This window comes from Plectropomus leopardus, chromosome 9, assembly GCF_008729295.1.
Source record: "Plectropomus leopardus isolate mb chromosome 9, YSFRI_Pleo_2.0, whole genome shotgun sequence".
In the NCBI taxonomy this organism is placed as follows: domain Eukaryota; kingdom Metazoa; phylum Chordata; class Actinopteri; order Perciformes; family Serranidae; genus Plectropomus; species Plectropomus leopardus.
In genome coordinates this window covers 26,323,087-26,348,849 of record NC_056471.1, presented here as the reverse complement: position 1 = coordinate 26,348,849, position 25,763 = coordinate 26,323,087, and the positions used below count along the sequence as shown (strand labels likewise).

General features: G+C 40.9%; 1 protein-coding gene across 1 annotated transcript in view; it reads left to right on the top strand.

Moving 5' to 3' along the window:
• Positions 1 to 218: 218 nt before the first annotated feature.
• slit3 (slit homolog 3 (Drosophila)) overlaps positions 219 to 25,763 on the top strand; it is a 339,417-nt gene continuing 313,872 nt past the window's right edge. The window contains exons 1-2 of the mRNA XM_042492991.1: positions 219 to 996; positions 21,189 to 21,260. Of these exons, the coding sequence (XP_042348925.1) occupies positions 806 to 996; positions 21,189 to 21,260 (263 nt within the window). The 5' untranslated portion in view covers positions 219 to 805. The remainder of the gene's footprint in view (positions 997 to 21,188; positions 21,261 to 25,763) is intronic.

Here is a 25,763-nt window from a genome sequence, read left to right as displayed (position 1 = left end):
GAGGACGAGTTGCTGGGAAATGAGCTAAAATATGCGCAGTGGTTGCCACGGACTGAGAGTTTGGAGTTGTCTTCGTCTGTGTGGGAAAGTATCCGAGTTTATATAGTGCGGAGTGTTTCTGCGGGAGAGATAAGGGACGAGTGAAAGTTTGTAGAGCTCTCTCACTCTGGTGACATAAACAGAGAGAGAGAAGGAGAGAGAGAGGATTTTGGGGGAAACCTAAGTACAAATCTGTGTGCCTCTCTCATATTCACAGCCACCAGGCGTACCAGTCTGTGTTGCGCCTCCGCTCTCTCAACTTTTTTTTCTTCACTGATTAGCCTACAACTCCTCTGCAACTCTCACTTTGTACTCCCTGGCAGCGGAGGGATGTTCCCTGGAAGGAGGTGACACCCCAGCTGAACGTTTTCACCTTGGAAAGTTTCAGGCTGATAACTTGTGCTCGGGGAGTTTGTGAATGGGGAGCATTTGGGGAGACTTTTACGCAGCGAGTTGAGTGACGCGCGGTTGACATGTTTTAAAAGAAAAAACGTTGCCACAGCTAAAATCCTCATTTTCTTACTTTTTTTTCCTTCAATGGCACGGGAGCGTTTTAAGGAGATTCTGACTGATCGAGTCTCGTGAGAGAAACTTTGGTGAACTTCTGCAGCAGCGATTCCGGCTCCCATCACTTCTTTTTTTTTTAACCACACAGTCAAACGGCCTCTCTTGACCTTTTTTTTCGGGATCCTTACTGCATCTTACATCTACTTGTCTCCGTGGATTTTCAACTAACTTCGCTTTGGAAGTAATTTGAGTGGATATCATGCCTCCGATCGGGCCGGAGAAGCGGGCTGCGCTCCGCCGGGTTTGGGCTCTGGTTTTGGCGCTGCTGGTGTGCGCTGCTTCGGTGACTGGATGTCCACACAAGTGCAGCTGCTCCGGGTCGCATGTGGACTGCCAGGGTCTGGGTTTGAGGACAGTGCCGAAAGGAATACCGAGGAATGCCGAGCGCCTGTAAGTGCCTTTTCATGACAGTTTAAAGCAAATTTAATTGTCCGTCTGTCATCATTAAATATCATAGTGCGCCTCATGGCCTCATGGAGCGCGTTTCATCTTTGGCTTTACTCATATTATGCTGTAATATTCCTTTAGAGACAATAGTGAATTTTGTTACATGAAAGCATAAAACTTACCATGCTTTGTTGCAGATCTCCTGACTGACTTATCAGAGGTGGTGATAAAAAACATTTTATAGGACCTTTCAAACTATACCCTTGGTTTACTTTATGTGTCTTAATTAAAACTTTATGTGTTGTTATAGCTGACCTGTTCAATCATTAATGAACGCATATGTGTGCAGTTTTCCTGTATTTAAGTACAGCTGCATCCATGTCCATCAGGCTACTAGTCAGTGATTAAATCAAGATGCATTTTAACGATGACCCTTAGTTAATGTGTCATGTAAAAGGCAAAAAAATCTATTTCACTTTAAGAAAAATTAATAAATGGCTTTATTTAGTGTTGAAAGATCTGTCTGGTTAGTTTGGGCTTACATCAGCTCCTACAGCTGGATAACATTTATAATTTTGTTAAATATAAATAAGAAAAAATGTACTTTATGTCTGCACTTGTCAGTAGATACACTTTACATCTGTTTCTTGACTATCTATGTATTTTTATGTGGCAGACTTTATGTCCAAGACATAAAGACAGAAATAAAACAGAAAAAATGTGCATAACTTTTCTGCAAAAGTCTATAAAGTGAATTTAAGACAGCTTTTCAACGAGGCATGTATGCCCGATGAGGCTGATGAATGGGAAAATAACCCACTAGAACTAGAAGTACTAATATTTCTTTGTGAAACAAGGGAAGGTTTTCTGGAAAAAGTTACAATCATATCTCCTGACTAAAAGCATACTGCAATCCCTCTGGTTACAATGTATGTGGCGCATGTGAAACTGCCCTAAAATTCACCAGTGACCCCAGTGAATGGAGGCAGTTAAGAAAACAGTCCTGAAGCAGCTTTAGAGCGAGTAATTAAGTTTTTAAACAGGTCGAAATGAAAAGTGAGAAGACGCAGTGAGCTCCTTAAATCTTTTTATATTATTTCGCGCTCTGTTTGCAGTAAGACTTTCCAAAGTTTTTCACAGCTTCCTAAAGTTCTTCTACATCCGCAGTGATTTGTGTGTAATCCTAAACAATGATTTTAATCTCACGAAACTACTCTGTGCTTTTTTTACTTCCTTTGAAACCTGGTGACAGTTAGTTTCAAATGATATTCATTCCTAAGGCGGACACAGACCCCTGACAGCCGCTGCTGCCACCGCCAGCCTGATCTTGACACGTATAGGCTACACCCCCGCAGCCACACACATGCATTCACAAACACACACCTATGCTGTCAAGGTATGGAAGCGATTATGCGTGATAACGGAGCAGCCAAAAGCCCCGCGGGGGATCAACAACAGACCTAACCCTGAGACAACAAACACAATCAGTAGGCTGCAGAGGGAAGTGGGGGGCCGTGTTTGTGGATGCGTCGTGCGTGTGGATGTGGGGGGTGCTGGTGGATGTGAGCATATGATTAGCATGTGTGCGAGGATTTTTACTTTTACGTGTGTTTGTTTGTGTATTAGTGTGTGCATGTTGGCGCTGGCTAGTGTGATTGCGTGAGTGTGAACAACGAACTCCATACCTCTCCCATCCCACAGGACTGTTGTGACCTTCCAGGACCTGTTGGCTTTTACACAGCAATCCCTCGAAGACATTTACACCCTAGGAAAATAAATAATTAGAGCGGGCTGCGATGGGGAGGTGGGATAAGGGGGTCCCCTGCCTCTCGCTGGGGTCCCCGGGGTGGAATATTTGGGGTAGCAGCGCCCCCTCCCTCCCCTTTCACTCCAGAAACTATGTGTTTATGTTTCCCTGATTTATCCAGGTCAGTGTTTCAGCTGTGACTTTGGCCCAGAGTTGCTCTTTTCCTCCCTCTTTCTCTCCCTCTCTGCCTGCCTTCATCTTTCTCTCTCTCACTGCAGATATATTTTAGGGAGTCTGAGATGGGAAACATTAAAATGGATGAGATTCCAGTTCTAAAGGTTACGGCAGATGGGAAACTTTTTAGGAAAGAGAGATGAGTGTTGTTGCCCTGAGCAGGGATTTGGGTTTGACAACTGGGATGACGTCCATGTGGACAACAGAGTCTGGTAACAAAAGTGCCAAGTTTGTTAAGTTATGAGTAAAAATGCTAATTTGCTTCAGAGTAAAGTTTCCAGAAATCTTGAATTGATTTTTGATATTTTCTTAACTTTACCATCCAGTCGTGTTTTTACCCTGTTAGAAAATGATTTTTTGGGACGGTTGTTACTTATCCACTATGAGGGTCCAAGGACAGAGGAGTGTGATATGTTGTGAAGCCCACAGGGCACATTGTGATTTTTGATGTTGGGCTATAGTAATACAATTGTCTTGAGTGGAATTTAAAAAGACCTGCACGATCCAAGATTTTGTGAGATCCTGTTTTCCTGTTTTGCACTTTCTACTTTTAAAATGTAAACTTTTAAAATGTAAGAACTTGTAAACTATAGCTTAAGAAAGAGTAGACAGATTGTCACCTTAGAATTATAAGGTTCTATCAGACTTTTTTTTTTTCAAAATTGAGTTATTCATATATTCTTATTCTCTGACAAATTAATAACATTAGTGAGGTGCTTTTTTTAAAAGTTGTTTTCATTTTCAAACTTTTTATTAAGCAAACAAAAAGCCAATATGAGAGCCAATATTTTGGGCTGATCCAGTCTAGCCGGCAATATTTCTCCCTCCATGAGCTGGTCTTTTCGGCTAATCTCTATAAACAGATATCTGCATATGAATCCAAATAAATAAGAAATATGCTAATAGAAGCTTATTTGTTGTTTGACAATAGCTGCTGGGTTATGAGATTGCATTTTGGTCAACGGATTCCACCTCTGCACATGGATAATGAACTTGCTGCTCAGTCGTGATTGGTCGATACTACTTGGAAAACAAACGGACTTGAAATGGAAACTAGGACACTTCTAATATCATTGTCTTGTCCTGTTGCGCCCTGTTGCAAAGTAATAATTCACTTGCATTTAAACTCTTTTAAAAGTTCTAATGGTGATCCAGTTTGCATTTCTGTTCCGACTGTTGTTTGGTTGTGTCGCATGCTGAAGAATCGTATGATCCACAAACTAAAATATTTATTTATGAGCTCACTGTTTTTTAGAAATGCTCAGTTGCATGAGGAGAAATCCATAGAGAAGAGGAGATACATTTTTCTTCACCAAAAGTAGTCTCACCACACCAGAATACTATGCAACAAGACCACAAGGCATGTGGCGTTTGAGTAAGGGACATGACTTCTGCCTTATCTTGAGTGGAAAATCTTTTTCGGCTACTACACTACTGCTTGCTTTATCGTTCTCTCTCTCTCTCTTTCTCGAGCCACATGCACCGAATCAAACAAATTCAGACTTTGTGGAGGTTACTGAAAACAAATGTAGAAAATCCCTGTCGAGTGAAGAAATACATGACACCGGAAATCGGGCATGACAAAAAAATTTAAGGCTTTATGATCAAATACCTTCAGTATATTCTGATATATAACATTGAAAAGCGACCAGATTTTTTCATTGAAACGACATGGCAGCCTAGAAGGAAAGAAATCAAATCAAAATGGAAACGTTTGGCATTGTTAAGTTTAAAAAAAAATCACCAGTGTGGTCCTTTTAAACTGCAAAGTTAGTCCCCACTCACTCTCTTTATTACACGCAGCAGATAACTTTGAATCAAGTTCCCTCCAGAAGTAAAGGGTGAGAGCAACAGTCACAGCAAACTGTCATAACTTCAAAATGAATCTCTATAAAAGCACTGTTTCCTTCACTATTGTAAACGGAGCATTTGGAAAGGTTAACGAGAAAAAAAACAGTGGTGGCCTCAACTCAACACACACAAACACACACACACACACACACACACACACACTCACAGGCAGCCTCACAGATTACCCTCAGGCCAGTCAATTCCGTAATGTCCTCCTTGGGAAGCCACTCGAGACCTCATTTGCATCTAATTTGAGTGGAGGGTTTTGGGGGGGAGGCTTAACAGGCTTAACGAGGCTGGGTAAAATGAATTGGAAAACAGGGACGGCTTTTCTCTCCGGGGTCCAATTCACACCTGCCCTACAGGGACCACATACACACACACACAGACGCACACACACCCTCGAGTGTTGATTTTTTGAGCTGCAAATTCCAAACTGTTGCCCCAACTGCTGTGAGATGTGGGGAAATTGAATGCTGTAAACTCTAGAGGGGGGCCTTCAATTGGTTTGAGCTGCAATCATTTTTTGTGTTGAAGGACCAGTGTGTAAGATTTAGGGGATGTATTGGCAAAAATGGATTACAACATAGTAAGTAAGTTTTCATTTGTGCACAATCACCTGAAAATAAGAATTGTTTTGTTCACTTTACCTTAGAATGAGCTGTTTAGATCTGTCCAGCGGGTTCCTGGTTTATAAGATCAACATGTTGCACCACCATGTTTCTATGGTAGCCCAGAACGGTCAAACCAAACACTGGCTCCAGATATGGCCATTTGCGTTTTCGTGTTGGCCACCATAGTAAGAAGCCCAACTGCAACAAGCTGCGCCAGTTACACTGTTTACAACGTGAAATTGATTAATTCAGTGTTTCTAGCGGTTAAAATCACTCACATCTGTTTATTTTGGAAAGGACGAGACCTCTGTGGGTCATTCAGCTTTTGGTGAAAACCTCTTGAACATCTGGATCTTAAGTTATCATAGAGAGAAGGTGACTTTACATTAGCATTTGATGGACCAGCAGCCCGCAGCGATGTGCCAAGGTGCATTGGAAATACATGGATTTTTAAGCTGAAACTGCTTTATTCATTTTTTTGATCTGTATAAATCACCGGGTCTGTTTGTTTGGAAAGGAAGAGACCTCTACGGATAATTCGGCTCATGGTAAAAACCTCCCGAATGTCTGGATCAGACAAAAATGTGCACACATTTACTTAGGAAAGAAAATGGATGAGCATGTTAAGGATAAGCAGTTTGTCCCACAGATGCCAAACTGCAACTAAGATTAACTGATTTTAACATGAAACTGTTTTATTCGGTGTGAAGAGCTGTTTTAATCCCCTGCTTTGTTTGTTTTCGAGAGGAAGAGACCTCTGTGGATAATTCGGCTCATGGTAAAAACCTCCTAATTGATGAACACTGAAGGAATTCTAGCTGTGAGAAGTTTTAGCTGGTTGCAATCTACAATTCACCGCTAGACGCCAGTAAATCCCCCTAAATTTTACACACTTCACGTGTAAATTGTGTGTGTATGTGGGTCTATAATTTTGCGTTTTGAAGGCACTTATATTTATAAACACATCTGTATATGTTTGTTCCGTCCTTCAGACTGAGTGTGTGCATTGATGTGCGTGTTTGCAGTTGAGCGAGTTCACTGCTGGAAGCGACGAGCGGCCCGAGCCAACTTTACACAAACTAATTCTGATTTTAACTGCCTATTTTTCTTTTCCCTCGCTAACGGCACTTTGAGGAAGTTTTTTGGCAAGTTTTTTACGAGCAGCACCTTCTCTGCTTTCTCTAGCCTCGTCTGGAGCAAGATTTTCTTTTTATTTCCCTTCCCAGCTCTTCATCTTTACCCGAGCTTTGTTTCTCTTTCCGACATCTCTCCCTCTTTCTTCCCATCCCTTTCCTTTTTTTCTGCTTTGTGATTACTTCAACTGTTTCTTTTTCCCATCCGTACCCCACTCAACCTTCTTTTCTGCCCCATCTCCTTCTCCTTTGCCTCCTAACCCTACCTCTCCTCAGCAGTCTCTCTCTGACCTCCCGCTCCAACTTACTCTCACACACACCCTCAGTTTGCCAGCAGCATCTCTCCAGTAGAGTTTTCACAGCTCCCATTTCCCCTCAGCGTGCCAACCTACCACGGAGCGCACAACAATGAGATCCTGCCGATGTGTGTGCAAGCAAGCATTGGCGAGTGTGTGTGTTTCTGTGCATAGTGGATACACACACACAAAAGTTCCAGCCTCTGCTTCTGGCTCCTATCAAAGCTTAGTGTTGATTGGTCAGTGGACGCTCTAACCACCACACCCTCAGCTATGAAACAGCATTCCATGGTGGGACTGGAATCTGTATGTGTGTGTGTGTGTGTGTGTGTGTGTGTGTGTGTGTGTGTTTATGTGTGCGTTCAGTATCTTTGAATACTTTGGTGCAAACCTATGCATGTAGCAGAGCAGTTAATTTGAACTGACACGGTTCCCGTCCCTTAAATTTAGAATATCTGATTGGATCAAGAACAATCTGTAATCACCAGAGTCCTGTGGTGTTGACTTCAGTTTTGGCTCGGCTCCTTTCAGTTGCGGCCCCGAGTACACGCCTGAAGTCACTGCAGATATTGTGCTGTTGGCTGCTAACTCAACTCAGAAGTCTGATAAGTCAAAGATTCATTCCCCTGGCTCTCTGCTAACCATCCTTTGTTGGTACTTTGCCAACTTTTCTGGAAACCAGGGAGCTAATTAGTGATGTATTTTATTTGTGCAGGATTACTGTAAATGTACACTAGTTTGAGGGGAGGCTTAAGTCAGCCCACGTGCTTTGGTAACTTGAATTAAAACCATCGTTCAATGAAGAGCGTTCTTTACTGTTATCGTGGGTATGATGGTGATGTAATACATCTGAGGAGCAGCCGAGTGTTATTGCTATAGCAGACAAGTCTAAACTAAGCAGCAAAAACCACAATGAGCTTGCTGTTCTCAAACAGCCTCTTAATGTCACGCCTATCATCTGTGGCCATCTCGTGGTAACCATTTTGTGCCCTTCCAACTATGTTTGATTCAGTTTTGGTATGCCAAATGGCACATATGAGGGTAACCAATATTTAGTCTGCAGTTCTAGGTCAGTGGGTGATATTCTCTACCCCAAGTTTCTCCAATGTGCGGGCAGCTGACCTTTCTATATAATGACTTTCAGGCTGCCAAGGAGGCAGCCAGCTGGCGCTGAAAGTGGGCACTGCCCTTCTGGGAAACAGAGCAAGCTGGCAGCATTAAGACATACACTGTACTCATGTACTTTACACACATCAGTATACACACACGGGCAAAAAAGTGCACACACTCATTGGCATATGTATGGAAAATCAGGCAAACGTGCAGACATATGAGTGCACACTTTGCATCAATGTACACATAACTGCACCCTCACTGACATAATGCATTCTTAGGCCCAGTCCCCAACCATCATAACTATGCCAAACCCCAACCCAACCAAAGTCTAAACTTAACCCTTAAAAGAAGACTACCATTTATTACAACTTGGGTCTTGTTTTTGTAGTTTTGGCCATTTTTTCTGTCTATTAGGGCTGTACCCTACTCAGAATTGTATCAGTTGTATCAGATTTGGTGGTTTAATATGAATATTTGATTATTCCAGCCTTCTTTTTTCATACAGAGTTTCAGAGTATAAATAGGGCTCAGCAAGATTTTCAGGGTGATGATCATGCACTAGCCTTATGTTAAACAAGCCCTGTGAGATAATGCAATAATGCTGAAAGTAGATTTAAAAGAAATGGCAGAGACTATCAAATTATTGTGAGCTGTAAATTCATCCCCTCTGAGCAGAAGGCACAGAGTAACGTTATCTTGACACCTGACTGTGGAAAACCTCTCTCCCTCTGAGAAGCTGCCTCTGTCTCAACCAGACTCACCCTGGGTCTGGGTCTTCAGCTGCATATAATGGAGCATGAATGCGAGAGGCTCACTCTGTAGCTAAATTGGGCAATCGAAAGGTCCCAAGAAGTACACTGCACACTTACAGCCCAATAGAAAAACAAACAACAAATAAACTGACAGCTTGACTGAAGGAATGGCAGTAAACTGAGGGGTCTCCGTGTGATGATTCGAGTCTTTGCCTTTCAGGGGCAGCCCTGCCATCTATTGTGCTCATTAAATTTACATGCTGAGATCTGGAAATGTTTTTCCAGAAAAAGCATGAGAAACCAGTGGCCAGATGATCGGACAGGTTGTAAACAAGCTACCAGCTTCTCTAAACCACTTTGATAAGGACAAACTGAAAACTAGCACACCTGAAATCCCTGTTTGCACAGAAATAGTGACTGCATGTGTGCACAAGTACTGAAAGTATGGTGGGTCAAAGTTGGACCACAAGGAAGGTCTCTTAACTGTGATGGATGTTCGCAGTGAACAATTTGGGTGATTATTTCACAGTTTGCCTTCATTATCTCTTCAAAGTGCATTTTGCTAACCTGGGGGTTCTGTGTGATCGTCTGACGGTTTGCGGTCTTTGCTTTTTTTGTCGAGTAATATTATTACAGATAAGAATGATGAATTGATGTTCAAAACTACTAAAACAAGACCCCCGTTGTATTTTTTTTTTTTTAACCCTCAAACAACCCTTTGAAGTAGTGAACACCAGCCAAAATTTCCTCACTTTCCAAAAATATCCTCACTTTTAAAGGCTAAAATTGGGTCCTTACAAAGATGGCAGACACATGCATACTCACATGAAAAAAAGATACATTTATATGTCAAATGAAAATGCATACACAGGAGAATTTACGCATGCAGCCAGCCACACCGTGCACACTCATCATTAGGCAAGTGCAGGCACAAACACACACATACACACAGTACACTCTCCACACAGTTCGCTTTCATGCTTTCACCGGATTAACCATGCAATTGGTTGTATTTGGAAACTTTGACATACAACTAAAGAGAGAGAGTGTGTGTCACATAGAAACTACCTCGAGTCACGAATGACCTTCTGTGACTTTCTGCTGAAACAGAAGTCCTAAGACCAGAGGACTTCAGAGTGTGTGTCATACTATATAACGCTAGTCTGGGTTTGTGTGCGTGCAGTTCGCTTGGACTCGTTTGATGTTAACAAGCTATGCCACTGTTTTGTTAGGCCACTGTCACCAAAGCAACACATTATATCCCTTCTGCAGGGACTTTCTTTTTCTCAGTGTGTGTTTCTGTGCGTACCACTCCACTATATGTGTCTGTTTACATTTTTGTGTTTATTTGTGGGCATGCAGTATGTGAGTACACTGTGAGAGTGTGACTTGCGCCATAATTTTCCCTTCTCCGTCCAGCTCAGCTCAAAGTGACACACTGTTTATGTAAGGCTGGGAGCTTTTGGAGAGGCTGGTCACTGCACTTTGCATGTGTGTGTTTCTCCATCGCTCTGTCTCTCTCAAGCTTTGTCTCTATCGTTCGCTTTCTCTCATTCATCTTACCCTCTCTCATTCTGCTATCCTCTCGTTCACTCACTCGCTTTTTCTGAGTTGGCCTCTGTTGAGGAAGCAGCGGTCCTTGTTCTTGTCAAGTGGCCTCTCAGCAGCCAAATCACCCCCCCCCCCCCCCCCACACACACACACACACACACACACACACACCCTCACACACACACCCTCACCCCATTCACTTACAGTACAGTGGTAGTAAATCTAGACAAAAGCAATGCAGCCCTATAAACTCCGGCAAAGAAAAGAGCTAACCAAATACAGCGCTGGTTTATGGCCCCTTTGGCTCGTGACTCCAAAAGAAAGGGATGCTTGCAGGCGACTCCCTAATGTGGTCAAGCCTGCGTGGTTAACAGCAACACCAAACTATGAGTTTCGTTAGGTTGAGGGGGATTAAATTTGAATAGAGACTCGGAGGGAGAGAGAAATAAAGTGTGACAGACAGAAAACAAAGCCATAGATGATGAAACCCAGAGGCGAGACACATTACTCCCCCAGATTTCAACACAAATCCGATCAGTCTAGGATATTGAAGGCGAAGGATGCATTAACAAGTAATTTAAAAGACAGACATAAACAGGAGAAGAATAGGAAGAGGAGCGATAGAATGATGGATTTAAAGATAAAAGATGGATATAGGAGAATAAAAACAGATTTACAAAGAGTAAAAAATAACTGTGGTAGGAAGCCAGACAGAATTACAAAAAAATACTAACGTGAAAACAGATTTCAAGAATCGAGATGGAGGGAACTGTCCATTCAGACAGGATCCCCTTCATGGAGTGAAAGTGGGTGTCCTTCAGTCTGCTCTGGGGAAATGATTTTACTGTCTCCTTTTTCATCAGTGTCTCTGCTCCTCTTCCTTTTGTTTCTGCAAATCATTGATCCGTTACTTTTGTACGTTTCATACAAATCAGCGTTTCTAAAGTGACATAGTGCTTGAGCTGGTCTTTCAGTGGAGATGGAGGAGATGTAAGGTATTACACTTAGGGATGCACAATATTGGATTTTGGGCGATATCTGATATGCTGATATGTAACAACGTATTTGGACAATAACAGATTTTTAGCCTTCATTTTTGAGTGAATATCTTCTGTAGTGGAATCATATGATGCATACTCTTATTGTGACGGTCCACCATAAAATACAGTGTTTTTCAGTGTATGTAATATTTATTCAATGTGCAAAATAAGAAAAATACTTCAACATAGGGTTGATGTCTTGCACATGCTTACTTTGTCAATTAAAAAAACAAATAAATAAAAATATCATTTTTTTAACATGATGGCTGATACCAATATTCATTTTAAAGCCAATATCTACAGATACTCATAACATACCGATGTAATCCTGCATCCCCTATGACACCTGGTTCTGCAGACCACTGTTTGAGACCAGTCAACCAGATTGGACCAATGCTTTTGGGTTTTTTGGGGTTTTTGGGTTGGTTTTTCACCAACCAATCCCCACTTTTTGGAGATTTTGTGCTAGATGCCATGACACCTTGGTCAGGCAGCTGCTACGCTACAGACCACAGCAAACCACTGTTTGACACCAACAAACAACAGCACTGGTCGTTTTTGGTGACCAAACCCGACAGCATCTCCCAGCAGCATTTGAGCCACCAAACCTGGGTATTTTTTACTGACCTGTTGCTACTTTTCCAGCAGCTTTTGTGTCATCAAACGTTAGTGTTTTATAGCAAAACATAATATTTCCTTTTCATAACCAAATGATTTTTGTACCTAAAGCTAACCACACCCTCTCCACATCTTTGTTGAGAAACGCAAAAATTCAGTGAGTTTGCTTGAAAATAATGTACAAACGGGGCTGGAAATTAGCACCAGCCACCATTAAAATGCTGGTAAAATATGCAAGTGGCTGCTAGATATGTCAATAAAACAGTGGTAACCCATTGAATGCACTAGCCACAATGGCAGATGGACAAAAAAGTTAATCTCCAACTCTGTGTACAAATGTAATGTATCCATTGTTTGCAGTAATGTACAATGTGAACATTCTTTCTTGGTTGTATTTGTATAGAGAAAGGTTTTTAACCATTGTGACAAATGTGTGGTTAGGAACGTTGGCCAGAAAAAAATGTTAAATGTCAAGTGTCAACATGTTTCTGAGAAGCGTGCATTGCCTACACGAGAAACAATCTCCGACAGTGGGATCAGTGTCTCGCTGCAGTGACTGTAAACCCATCACACCAGACAAGCCATTGTCTTCTAAGCAGATTTCCCTCAGTGGTGTGAGCAAATGTTTGCTTTTGCTGTGTAAATTCTGCTGTGGTTAAATTTAAATGCTGTCTGTAAACATTCTGCAAGCCTTTATACAGGTGGTATGTAGCCAGGGTTGAGTAATTTGATTGCTTTTTGATTTAAATTTATTCAATTACTGGCTGGTCGTGGTTCTCGGTTTTAAAGGCAGTGCTGCTGACAGATATTTGACTTTGAGAAGAGATGATGTTTGATGTCCCAGAGATATTATGGCTCTTGCAATTTTATCTATCATGGGACAAATGAATAGAGTGAAAGGTGGCAAATGTACATATCTAATGATGGAGGCAGAAGACATGACAGGTGCTGGGCTGATGAAAATGAAGTAGAAATAGAGTCAGGGAAAAACACTTTGAAAAATGCAGAGAAATATCCAGTAAAGGCCAGTTTAAAGATACTGAGTTTACATAACATCAGTATGATAATTTAAATAAACTGAGATTTTTTAAAAAAAGGCTCATAGCTTCTGCTCTGGACCTGTATGTGAGTGTGTCTTTACTCACTTCTTCTCATGTGTTCAAATGCTTTTCACCGTGTGATTTTGTGGGTGGAATGTGAATTCCCAAAACCTCAGTGATGATTGCTGTGCATCCCAGAGATCAGTTCTGTTACAGGAGAGAGCTCACTTCCTATTAGCATCACTATGACAGCGATTTAAAACAGCAGTAAACGGTCGCACAGATGACCAAAAGCTCTGCAAAACCACCAAACTTTCAAAACTTGTAGATTCTTGTAAACTTTCATAGATAATACATGGTGTGCAAAGAGAGACAGGGACTAAACATGTTCTTTTGAATACTTGCCATGGTTACATCTTTTGGTTTTATGATTTCAGAATTTCTTGTTTTGCATCTGGAACATTTCCTTTTTTCTGACTCACATAAGGTTTCTTCCTTGTATGTTTGCGGCTGAAATATGTTAAATGCATTTATTTTTAATGTTTAGTTTCTTTTGTTCTGCCACCAGCAGTTGGTTTTTAGTTAATAACTGTTGCTAGTAGCAACCACTACTGACACGGTCAGTAGTGGTTTAAACTGACAGAGAGTTAAACTGACAATGTTACATCAATTCAATTTATGACATAAAGTATGATTTCAGTAACGTAGTGGTTTTTATTTCCCTCAATTCTAGTAATAATAGTAAAAAAATAAATGTCAGTGTTTAGGATGGGCCAGGGTCATCGTTCAGTGTCCTTGTGTCCTGAGTTTAGAAACTCCTCCTGAGCGTCTCTGTGCTCACCTAGTATAATCAGTACCTAAGGCAGTTATACGGGTGGCTGGGATCTTAAATGATTATCCTGGCCTTATTTTTGCAACGTTTGGGATAAACATCCTCTTTATTGAGTAGAGCTGTGCCCATGATGTGATCAACTGAACGAACCCCCCTTAAGGCCTTTGCACAGTGAGTTGTTTTTTCGGATGCGTTTTTTTTATCTGTCATTCGTAAAAAAACAAAAAAAAGTAACACAGAGAAACCTTGCACACTGAGTTTGATGTGTTTTTGTTCTTTTCGTCGCAAAAATTTGCAATATGAGACAAAATGAAAAGACAAATATCCTCCCTTTCTTCTCTGTACTGGAGTCTCAGCTCTCTCCATGTTTCTTGCATTTTACACCGCAACTGCATGAAGGGACTGAGCTGTCCTCTCTGTCTCCACACTAGTCTTTCTGTGTGCGGTCCTCACCATCATCCAACTGAATATCACCATCTGACCTGTTAAAAGTGAGCCATCTGAGTTATGATATGACACTGTGCGCCTGCTCCTCTGTCTTGTCACGTAATCCAGCTGGCACATTTTCTTTACTGTTTCTTCATCAAACAACTCTTTCCAGGCTTCTGGTGGATGCAAAAAATGCAGAAAATCGAACCTGTTCTGAAAACTTTAATGACGGACGAACATTTCGGACTCAGTATACAAACATGATTGACACAAGGTCATTATTAATTTTTAGATGTGTGGCAGTTAAGGAGAAAAATCCCAAAACAGATTCAGATTCAGACAACTTGGTTATGTTCAGTGTGCAAAGGCCTGTAGCCGGGCCTTGTAGTCCTGTCCGTTCTCCATACCAGGCAGTGATGTTACCCGTCAGAACGCTCTCAATGGTTTAGAAATTCGTAAGTATTTGAGGGGATACCTAGAATTTCTTCAGGATTTTCAGATACAAAAGTCTCTGCCTCACTTTTCTTTCCACTGGGGGCAATGCAACTGATCTGGCAAAAATCTGTACTTATATAAACCTGGTCTCTTGTCTTGTCCAATCTTGTCTATGGGTTTACACCTTTTTTGCAACAACTGCAAACTACTACTCCTTGTCTTTGGCCTTTATTGGAAGTGTGTTTAGTGCATTACATAGATGGTATATCTGGCATAATTGTGACTATTATTACTTATTAAGCAGCAAAAGCTAATAATTTTTTCGGTCTGACTGTTTTGGCTTGTGCTGCCTCTGCCTTTTAAGTCTTATATCAGTTGATGATGCAATTAATGATTACATAAAAAGAAGTCTGAGCAGCTATTGTTGAATGTCATATCAAAACATTTGAAGTGGATGTATTGCAGCTGATACAAAGGCTAATTCTGAAGCAACTGCCCCCTGCTTCTGGTGACAGACACACTGTAGAGCGTGGAGCTCAGAGGAAAAGGAAGAAAGCAATTAGGATTCCTTGCGTAACTTGGAGATTTAGGGAGCGAAATTGAGCATACCTATCTTTGAGAGAGGGAATGATGGAGAACAAGAAAGGAGGAATGAGAAAATGAAGCAGTACAAGAGCTTTGTGGAAAATAACAGGAGATTAGGACAGGAAGCGAACGCATTCGTAAACGATGCATTTGGACGGAGAACAACAAAAGATGAAAGGGAAAGGATGGAGGGATGGAGAGATAAGGATGCAGTGGCTGATAGAGTGAGAGACAAAGTGGAAAAAGGAAATGTCACAGTGTCAGAGAGAGATAGACAGAGCCAGAACAGAGAGAGGAAACTGTTAGCAGCAGTTAATCGTTATTCCTCACTGTCGGCCCAGATAGGAAAAAAAGAGGGCAAAGGTCGAGAAAACAAAAACAGGACAGATTAAGATAGGGGGAACACAACTGACCGGCGGGCAACCCGACACGTCACACATTTCAGCACATGTATTCTCCTAACATTTCACGGTTTACCACAGCGGCGGTCAGTTCAACTTTCATTCCATGGAGCTCTTGAGAGTCTTTGTCACCTGATCTGTCATTTGTTTAACATTCCTTTCTAATAGCTATTTCGTTTTTTTTCTCAGTCTCTGTGGTGAAGCCAACCAATAAAGCTGTGCTTTAAGTGAATCAGGCCCCCACACACTGATCGTGTGTCTGTGTGTAAAGTCAACCAGTACGCCGGCCCAAGGCAGCCAGACTGTAAGGTTCACCGGTTTCAGTGGTCTGGGGTGAGATGTGGTGGGAGCTGTCTGTGCCTTTGTGTGGGTGTTGTATGGCGCATTAATTCCCCCGAACACCTGCTGTTTGCATTCTTGACTTATCCCGTTGTCGCAAACACACGCATGCACGCCTCACCTCTGCCTGTAATGGAAACAAATAGCGGTTAGAGCTTTTGTACCAAAGCCTCTTGTTAGTTGTCTGACTGCCAGCTGGTCAGTTAAATTTAAAGCTGAGTTAAGCTTTACTGCTGGGTGGGGCGAACACCCACACTTTAGCACACCAGGTGTATAAAAGTGGCCGCCTTTCTAGCTTGAAGTCAGTCAGCTCGTCTTTAGACAATTTTATTGACAGTTTTTTAATAGTTGGTTTAAAACACAGCTGAGAACAAGTGATTATTATGCAAGTCATAAGTCTCGAATTTTTGCATTTAAGTCCCAAGTCAAGACCCAAATTGTAAACTTCGAGTTTCAAGACCCCAAAAAATCATTATGCACATGTCACTAAATGTAATACCAATTTAATTAGTAATAATATAGGAAATTTTAAAAAATCTGAAAATGCGTTTAAAATTTGTATTTATTTGTCAAATAAGTTTGTTGAAACAACTGAACGACTGAACATCAACATCATGGCACTATTAACCAGTACCACAGCAGAATTAAATTGGTATGTCCCTCCTGTTTTGTTGTATAATGTAAATGTACTGTTTATGTTGTAAAATAGTCAACAGCAACAGAAATTCTATATTTAAAGATAAATAAAATATATGAATACTATAAGGTGGAAACAAATTCAAATTGGTAATTTTATTTTAAAATATGACATTTTGGCTGTTAAATCCTTCATTTACATATTGGACCAAACATGAAAATAGCATATAAAGTTCTGTTCACTGTATACTGTAGTAGCATTGGCAAATAAACAAATCCCATAATGCACATGTTAGTAGGTAGAAAATATGCTTATTTGATAATGACAGATGTTACAGCTGCTACTCTATAAAGAATGATATCAATGTAATACTCCATACTCACCAATTTATTTCCATAACGCTTTGGTGGATGTGTGGTCATGTTTAGGCACAAAAAACACTTGGTTATGGTCAGGGAAAGATCATGTTTTGGCCTTCACTACTTGCTTTTGGTGGTAATATTACTGCTGGAAATGCAGACAATGTCTCACTAAGAACACAACTGATTTTGTTGTTTGATGGTCTTGAACAGCTTGGCAGTCATTCTCTGTCCCCTCCACCTACTGATGACAAAATCAGCTCTTATACATGTAATTGCATCACTTATGAAATGTTGATGTGATGGGTATGAAAGGTAAAAATGTAATGCATCTGTGGTTTACAGAAATGTAAAACACCAACATTTTCTTCTGATGACTGGGCTACATACTTAATAACTCGTTTTTATTTCTCAATACATCACTGTGATTTAGTGTTCCCTTATTTGACAATTTAATCATTTAATTTCACACCACATCTCGTTTTGCTCTGGCAGTGGTCTTGACTTTCTCAGTTGCTGGGTGGTGACGTTAGATAGAGTGATGCCATAGCTCTCCACCTGGCCCTCTGTCCTCACTGTTTGTTTGAGTCGAGAGCGGTTTCCCTGGTGAGAGCAGAAGTTTCCACTGTGAACAAGAGAAAGATGGAGATAAGGATGGAGAGATTAGGGGAAAGGCAAGAGAAAAAAAGAGAAGGGTAGGGAAATGTAGCCAACTATAGTGAAAGAGTAGAAGATTGAGATAAAAGACGAGAGATTAGAGGGACGGAGAAAAACAGAGGAAGGCGAAGAAAAAGTGTTTAGTCAACTGTGAAACAGCAAAAGATAAAACATGAGAGATTGAGAAAGAGAGACACTGTACAAGAGGGAGATTAGAGAGAAAAAGAAAAAAGTGGAGAGAAAGGCTGGGAACACAGGGGTAAAGCTGGCTGTGAAGGACTGACAGATTGACATTAAAGAGCAGTGACTGGGGAAGGAGAGATGTAACACAGATGAAGGGAAGGAAAAAACGCAAAGAACGTGAAAAGATAAGGAACAACAGATAGCAGAGGGGTAAGACAGGGAGGAGAAGATGGATGGAGGTGGAGACAGGGGGAGCAGACGCTTTTGGGTTGGATGCTGCCTCCCAGTCACTCAGAAGTGAGGGGATACTTGAAATTACAAATCAACATGGCAAAAAAAATAGCATCTTTCATCATGGAAGCTGCTCTTCCCTCAAGTTGAAAATGATAAATCAATGCTGTATTGAGTTTTTCATCGCGTCCAAGAAGGCTTATCAAGCTGCCTCGCTTTCCAAAAATCTGGCAATTACACACATACTGAAAGCCTGTGACAAGAACCAGCAGCATCCAGTCTGGATGATGGGGAAATGGCTCGCTGTCAGAAACTTATCTGGTGTCTTGAATGCACTGGCAAGATGGATGAAACTCAAAAATCAGCATGCATTTTCTCTCTGGTTTCTATTTTTTCATGTCTTGGCTGCTTCCAAGTGCTTGAATCATTTGATGATGTGGGTTTATCTATGATTATAAGGAATGCAGCATCGTTACACCAGCAACATTATTTTTACTGTTTATGTTTCAGTCATTTCTGAATCTGTCAGTCCATTCACAGGTTGCAAAACCGTTTTATTTCATTAAAAAAAGCCTTTATTTAGATTGGCAGGAAATGAAGGGATGGTTTAGATTACATGGTCAACACGTTAAATCCCAGGCCACAAGGGCTTCCCCACAGATTGTAAAACTTAATTTAAAGGTTTGTTTGTTTTTTATTGTAAAAACTACATGAAGACAGGAAAAATGGTTGAATTAAAATACATTGGGACAAATATAAATTAAAATAAAATGTTCTCTTTACTAAATACTTTGGGGCAGCACAAAAAGTGGAAGCACAATGTTGACATATCATCATCTTATACAGTTGTGAATATGAGAGCAAAAAAGTTGCCTATTCATACATAAGCTGACAGAGTCAATATTAGCATCTGTTTAGCCCCTGGCAAAATTGAGTCCAACTTTTCGGCCTTGTCTACACATATACAGACGTTTTTGAAAATGATATTTTCTCCTTGTGTTTAAAAACAGAATATTCTGTCCACAAGGCACTCTTTTTTACAGAATATCTCCATTCACACTAGAACACTAAAAATGAGTCCAAACATTTGTTGGTGTTGGTTGTCTTGTCAGCAACATTTGTCCTTGATCCTGCTGCATCTTTTGGAATTAAAGGAGGAGTTTAAGGGTCTCGTTTGCCAGATGGCAACAGGGTGGACAGAGTTAGGAACATGGGGTCAGTGCTGTCTTTCAGTATCCTTTGGGCTCTGTGCAGAAATCTCACTTTACTGATGTCACTGATGCTCTCTAGATGGTTACCAGTGATATTCTGGGCAGTTTTAATCATTCATTGTAGAGCTTTCCTTCTGGGCCATGCACAAATCATGCCAGTTTGTGATGTTTCCAGTCAGTATACTTTCAGTATACTCACCCACTGGAGATATCATCATCTTTGATTCCCCTTTGATAAGGATCAAAGAGCTCACTCAGAGATGCGAGTGATGCTCTGGACATGCAAAAGTTTAAGTGTATTCAAGTATAAGTTAGTCAACAATGGGTAAGTGGGAATTTAAGAGATGGTTGTTTTCCAAATGCTCCACCTTACATATCGATAAACTTTGAAAAATCTGCACCTCAGTGGGCATTTTCACAAATTTCTGTTTAGGGCGTCTAAAACTCATTGATGAGAGGCCAAAATGTAGAGGAAAATGTCAGTTTTCAAAAAGATCTGTATATGTTTGGTAAGGGACTTATACTCCTTTTAGCTCTATTTTGGTTTCCACCTACTTGTGAGGGAAATATCTCAAGGTCTGCAATGTTATGAGCTGGACACTAACTTCTGTTTGTCAATTTTTGCTGGGCTTTAAACAAACTCTTCTCATATGAAGAATCCTCCAGTAGAAACCCTTCTTGACTGGGGCCTCATCCTGAGAACTAAATTTTTGTTGCTTGTGATTGATATCACTGTGTGTATCGTAGTGGGTGGGAATCTTTGATCAGCAGTCTTTCTGTATGACCTCCCATTGCATCAGATGTGATGTTGAGACTTTTCATTACCCCCGGGGCCCTTTCAAGGACCCCTGGTGGACTCCTGGACCCCATGTTGGGCTTTAGGACGTGCTGCCCTTGCTCACACCGGCCCTCCCTTTCTGAGGCCGGGGTATGGCTCTTATTAGTGATCCTTGCCATGGCAGTTTGGAGAAGCCTTTTGAAACCTAATATGGTCTTAAATCAGATTTATAAATGTTTAGGTGTATTATGAAAAACACACACGCGGCCGCCATGGCAAAACCAGACTGTTTATGTGCATGTGTGCGAGTGTGTGTGTCTCTGAGGGCAAGTGAAAGCTTAAAAAGTGAGGGAAAGAGTCGTGTGTGTGTGTGAAATAGGAGAGAAAATTGTGTATGTTGTTTGTCTGTGCTCTCTTGTGTGTGTGTGTTTTTTTTCCTCGCCCTAATTCCCCCAGTACGACAGCGTTTCAATAAACAGCATACCCGTATAAAGGGAACCAGTCTATACACACACACTCAGGCGGTCAGTTCATATTGCACTGTGCATACATCGTGCACCCATAGTTAAAACAGATTGAATGACAGCCAGGAAACACGATAAGCTTTTAAACTCTGATGATGGAAAGAGAAAATAATTTCATCCCCCGTCTTTTTTTTTTTTTGCTGGAAAATTTCTCAATAAGTTGGAGCAGCAGGAGCCCAGTTTGTGTGCAGACGCGTAAGTGAGTGTGTGCATAATTTTCCTGGTGCCTGTACGGTAGGAGTGTTTGTGTGTTTTGGTTTCTGTTTGTTTGTGTTTGTATGTTTGTGCATGTATGTGAGTGTGTGTGTGTGTGTGTGTGTGTGTGTGTGTGTGTGGGCTAATATGCTGTGGGGTATTCTCACGCTCCGTCCTACTGCCACATTCACTAATCTGACTGAGTGAGAACACACACAGACACAAACGCAGTCACACATGAACTCAGTTGTTCCTCTCTGGTGCTCATTTGGTTGTTAGGAATTTTATATGGTGAAGTCATACGCTTTCAAGATGTACACTGTCTTATATTAAGTTCATAAAACTCAATTTTATCAGTGATTAGATTTGTTAAGTCAGATTTGTAACCTTTGTGTTTCTCTCTGTAGGGATTTGAACAGAAACAACATCACCAGAATCACCAAAGTGGACTTCTCTGGCCTCAAGAACCTCAGGATTCTGTAAGTTTGTTTCTTTCTTTTTTTCCGTCAACACCTTTTTGTGATAAACTGTTTAGTGCTGCTGACATGACTCACGAGTTGTTAAAAGAACACTTTACCCCGCCGAATGATCCTTGTTTATCAGTCCCTCACTGAAAACTTACCGCTCCTTGTCGAAGAATCCAAAAAAGACAAACATTGATGAATTTAAGTCATAAGCCCGCATGTTTAACTATATGAAAACATCCATTTACAAATTCTGATACAACTTGTACAGTATAATCCGACTCTCATTTATCCAGTCATATGTTCAATACTTGAGAAACACATGCATTTTTGCTAAAATCATAATGTCTGTCTTATGCACGGACTAGTCATGCTCCTGCCCTGTTTATGTGGAAATACTTTGAATATAACATTTCTAGTGAAAATACATGTGCTTGGGAAGTACAGAGGATGCGGCTGGATAAATATGCTTGGATCACGCTGCAAAATGTGGATACCTCACACACATCTTCAACCCGGCAGCACAGAAGATCCATCCAGTTAGCATAGTTTCAGGATTAGTGCCACCAATTCCCAAATGTCTCCCCTTTGGTTCCTGAGTTACGGTGTTAAGTAACAACATTGTGATGTCACAGCGAAGTTGACCATTGGATATAAAATTCCATTAATTCAAAGTTTCTCACAATTAGCATATAAATTCTTGAGTTATGGCCAAAAAACAGTTTTGTGAAGCCATACTGACCTTTGACCACCCAATTCAAATCAGTTCATTCTTGAGTCCAAGTGGAGATTTGTGCAAAATGGAAGAACTTCCCTCCAGGCATTCAGGAGACATCCTGTTCCTGAGAATGGGATGGATGAGAGGTCACAGGGACATTGACCTGTGACCTTTGACCACCAAATTTTAATCAGTTCATCCTTGAGTTCAAGTGGATGTTTGCGCCAAATTCGAAGAACTTCCCTCAGTGCATTCTTGAGATATGTTCACAAGAATGGGACAGACAGATGGAGAACATAATGCCACTGGCCACAGCTGTCGCCAGCGTGGAGGCATAAAAATGTAAGTCCATGTTCATGCTTGGGTATAAAAAGCTTGCGACTTTGCATCCCATCTCCAACAGCCAGTATAAGTTTCTTTTAACCATGATGTTGATGTTTCCCTCAGCTCAGCCTATTAGCTTTCGTTGTGTAAACGTAGTCATAGCTCAACCACACAATTGGCAGATCAGAAAACGCTCCTATGAGACATGCTATCAAACGACCCGTTTACTCATTTAGAGGACTTGATGTTAAATCTACCATTAACAAGCAGGTCTATTATGACCTCTTTCTTTTTCCTCATTGTGACTCTGTATTTGTTTCTTTACAAGCTATCCCATTAACAAAAACCCTCCATGCTGGAGCAATTAGGTAAATGCTATATTTACCTAATAGGCCTGTATATGGCTATAGGGGAAACAAGTCTCTATAAAATAAAGTTTCCCATCCTAATGAGGGATTTCAGAGCAGGAGAGAATGCAAGTGTCCTATCCAAGGAGTTGAATTCCGTAATTACTGAATATTTACGAGGTTAAATAATAGAGTAATGGTGAGCTGACATGCCAGTAACAAGCAGCAAGACTCTCATTTATAAAACAAGCAACAAGATGTTAAACTGGTGCGGATATGATGGTGCAGAGATGAGACTGCTGACAAAAAGTTACAGTTTCTGAATTGTTTGCAAGAAAGTGTGAGTCATTGTTCAGATGAAACAGCAAAAGAAAACTCTGAATTCAATATTGTGACCCATCTCTCTGAGTACTAGTTAGGGAATTTAGGGAGTTAAGTAATATTGGGACATCCCAAGATACCGGAATGTCTTTAAAAATAAAGATTCGAGATTTTTTTAAGATGCACAGAAGGGTTTTCTGTAAAGTTGTGCACTTGTAATTGAACTACAAAAGTCTTGTTCACGTTCCATCTCTCTAAAAATGATATCAGTTTTCACCTCCATACAGACTTTAAACAAGTGCTGAGAACAGATTGCCTGATATCAGACAGAATTTATACTCTTCACACCATCTTTAGTTCGACATGTCGTCCACCCTAACTGATTTTGTGGAGGGGGATTTGATTTTCCTTACCAATCACTTGAGACCAAAGTTTCCGCCTGAATCTAATGTCATTTTGAGTCCAGACTGATCTGTAGTTTTAGTACTGGATCAGAATAAAATAAAAATAAGCCATGATGTTGGGCAGTGCTGGAAGACATGTCGCTTTAGAACAGCCCCAACAGCAGCGTCTGTCTCGTCTTAGAGAGGTCACCATTGGTTCTGGCACACGGTTTGACATCGGTATTAGTCCCACTTGTGGCACTGATTGGCTAATCATTACTCCCCCTTACTGCTCTCATTGGATCAATTGTTTTTTTAACTGTGAAACAGTTATTTCAAGTCACAATGCCAGACGAATCAAACACTTTGGTAGAGTGGATAGACTCAATGGTCCAGACCCCAGCAAAAGAACAGAACGCACATAGACACATTTTTCAAGTCTATCTTAACACTATGCGACTACACTACACTAAGAGGTTTTTTGTTGACTGTACAGTAATTGTTTCTCCTCTACACATTGGTCATGAAGACACCCTCTCTTAAAGCATGATGCACGCCCAGACTGAACAAATGTTAAGTGTCATAACTGATCATTCTGACACTGTGTTTGTTCTGGGGACCCAAAAAGGGCCTAAAACAGCTGATCCAGCCTGACCACTTTTCCATTTCAAGGCAAAATGACTTTCAAAGATGATGACAAATTGACATTTCTTTTTTTTAAATAACTTTTTTATTTTTTGTCTTTTGCCTTTGCAACAGTGTCTCATCTTATCAGCATGTTAAAGTCATTGCTGATGTTACTCGTGCTTGTCTAACTCTTCATATCTAAACGGCTGCACTCAGCAGAGTGTGACTCCTCGTCTCCTCTCAGTTGTCCTAATTGACGTTAAGGGCTCTCTCACTCTTCTGCCTCAAGTGGCTCAAATGTGTGTTTGTGTGTGTGTGTGTGTGTGTGTGTGTTTGTGTACAGTATGTGTGTGTGTGCGCGTGTGTTTGAGGCCTATAATAACTATAATCACCGTTGGCTGCATGCAGCTTCCCTCCTCACTCTGTTTTAACCAGCACGGTAGATAAAAATACACTCCCAGGACAAACTACACAGAGTGGAAATAAGTTGATGCATGTGTGTGTTTGCATTCATGAGTCCATTTGTTTAACTATAGCTGTACTTATGAGGACCGTGGTGGAGTTTGGAACGTCAGTGAATGTGTCCGGTTTTTATTACATGTGTACGTGTTTTAGCAAAACCAAAAAGTTTTATTTGAGTGCATCTTGTGCACTAGAAATAGGGTGAGAAGGACCGAGGAGAAGAGGTTCTGCGTCTGTGTGTGAGTGAGAGAGTGTGTGTGTTTGCGTGTGGTGGGCCAGCAGCTTGTTTCATGTGGTTGGTGATAAACTGCTGTGACATTTCCCCACTCTAAATCTCTTAAAGAAATGGGGAGGAGATGGCTTGGGAAAGGGAAGATAGTCTGAGAAAGTACGTACACACACACACACACACACACACACACACACACACACACATTGTTGCAAATGATACTGAAGGATGAACAAAAGCATACATGGTCACAGCCTGGTGTGGCCTTTTTTCTTATCTGTAGGTATTACTGTTACTTACCAGACCTTCATATCTCCCTCTCACTCCTTACACACACACACACACACACACACACACACACACACACACACACACACACTCGTTGTGGGATTCTTGGTCACTTACATACATCTCATGGGAAAAGTTTGCATGTAGTTAAAGGCTCCTTACATTCTTCCCAGGGAAAACTAATAGCTGCAAAGAAGTATTCCTCAATGCCCTTGTTTACATACAGGCCAGTAATTACTGATAATTAGTCGTGTGAAAATACATGACTCCCATTACATATAGTCGGACTTCTGTTAAACGCCTCAACCAATCTAAACTTCAGTGTATTTGGTGTATTTTCAGCTGCTAAATGATCTGGTTGTACAGTAACACCTCAATGATGAAAGAGTCCAAAAATTACAAATATCTTTATTGGACTTTTGGACGTTTGCTGGTATTTTAAATTTTCAAACTTATTATATGACGTCATTAAGGCACCTAAATCAGACAGCCTGCTGTAGTCCGATTAAACATTTAACATATTGTGTTCATTTAAAAACATGTAATCCAATCCAGCAGTCTGAATATTCTTTACTCTGTCAGACCGTCTCGCTGTAATCACAGCTTGTCTCGGCGTGCACACTGCATGCGCAACACTTAGCGTAATATCTTTGGCAGCCGTACATCACAAGATTTCTTCCAGACTGTGGCGAAATTGAGTAATTCCAAACAAATTTAGATGTAGGTGAAAACTCGTGCTTGATTTTGAACACTTGGCTGGAGAAAGTTAATGTGGTTTCACCCGTTGTGTGTAAACAACAAGTGAAGTTAATATCCCCT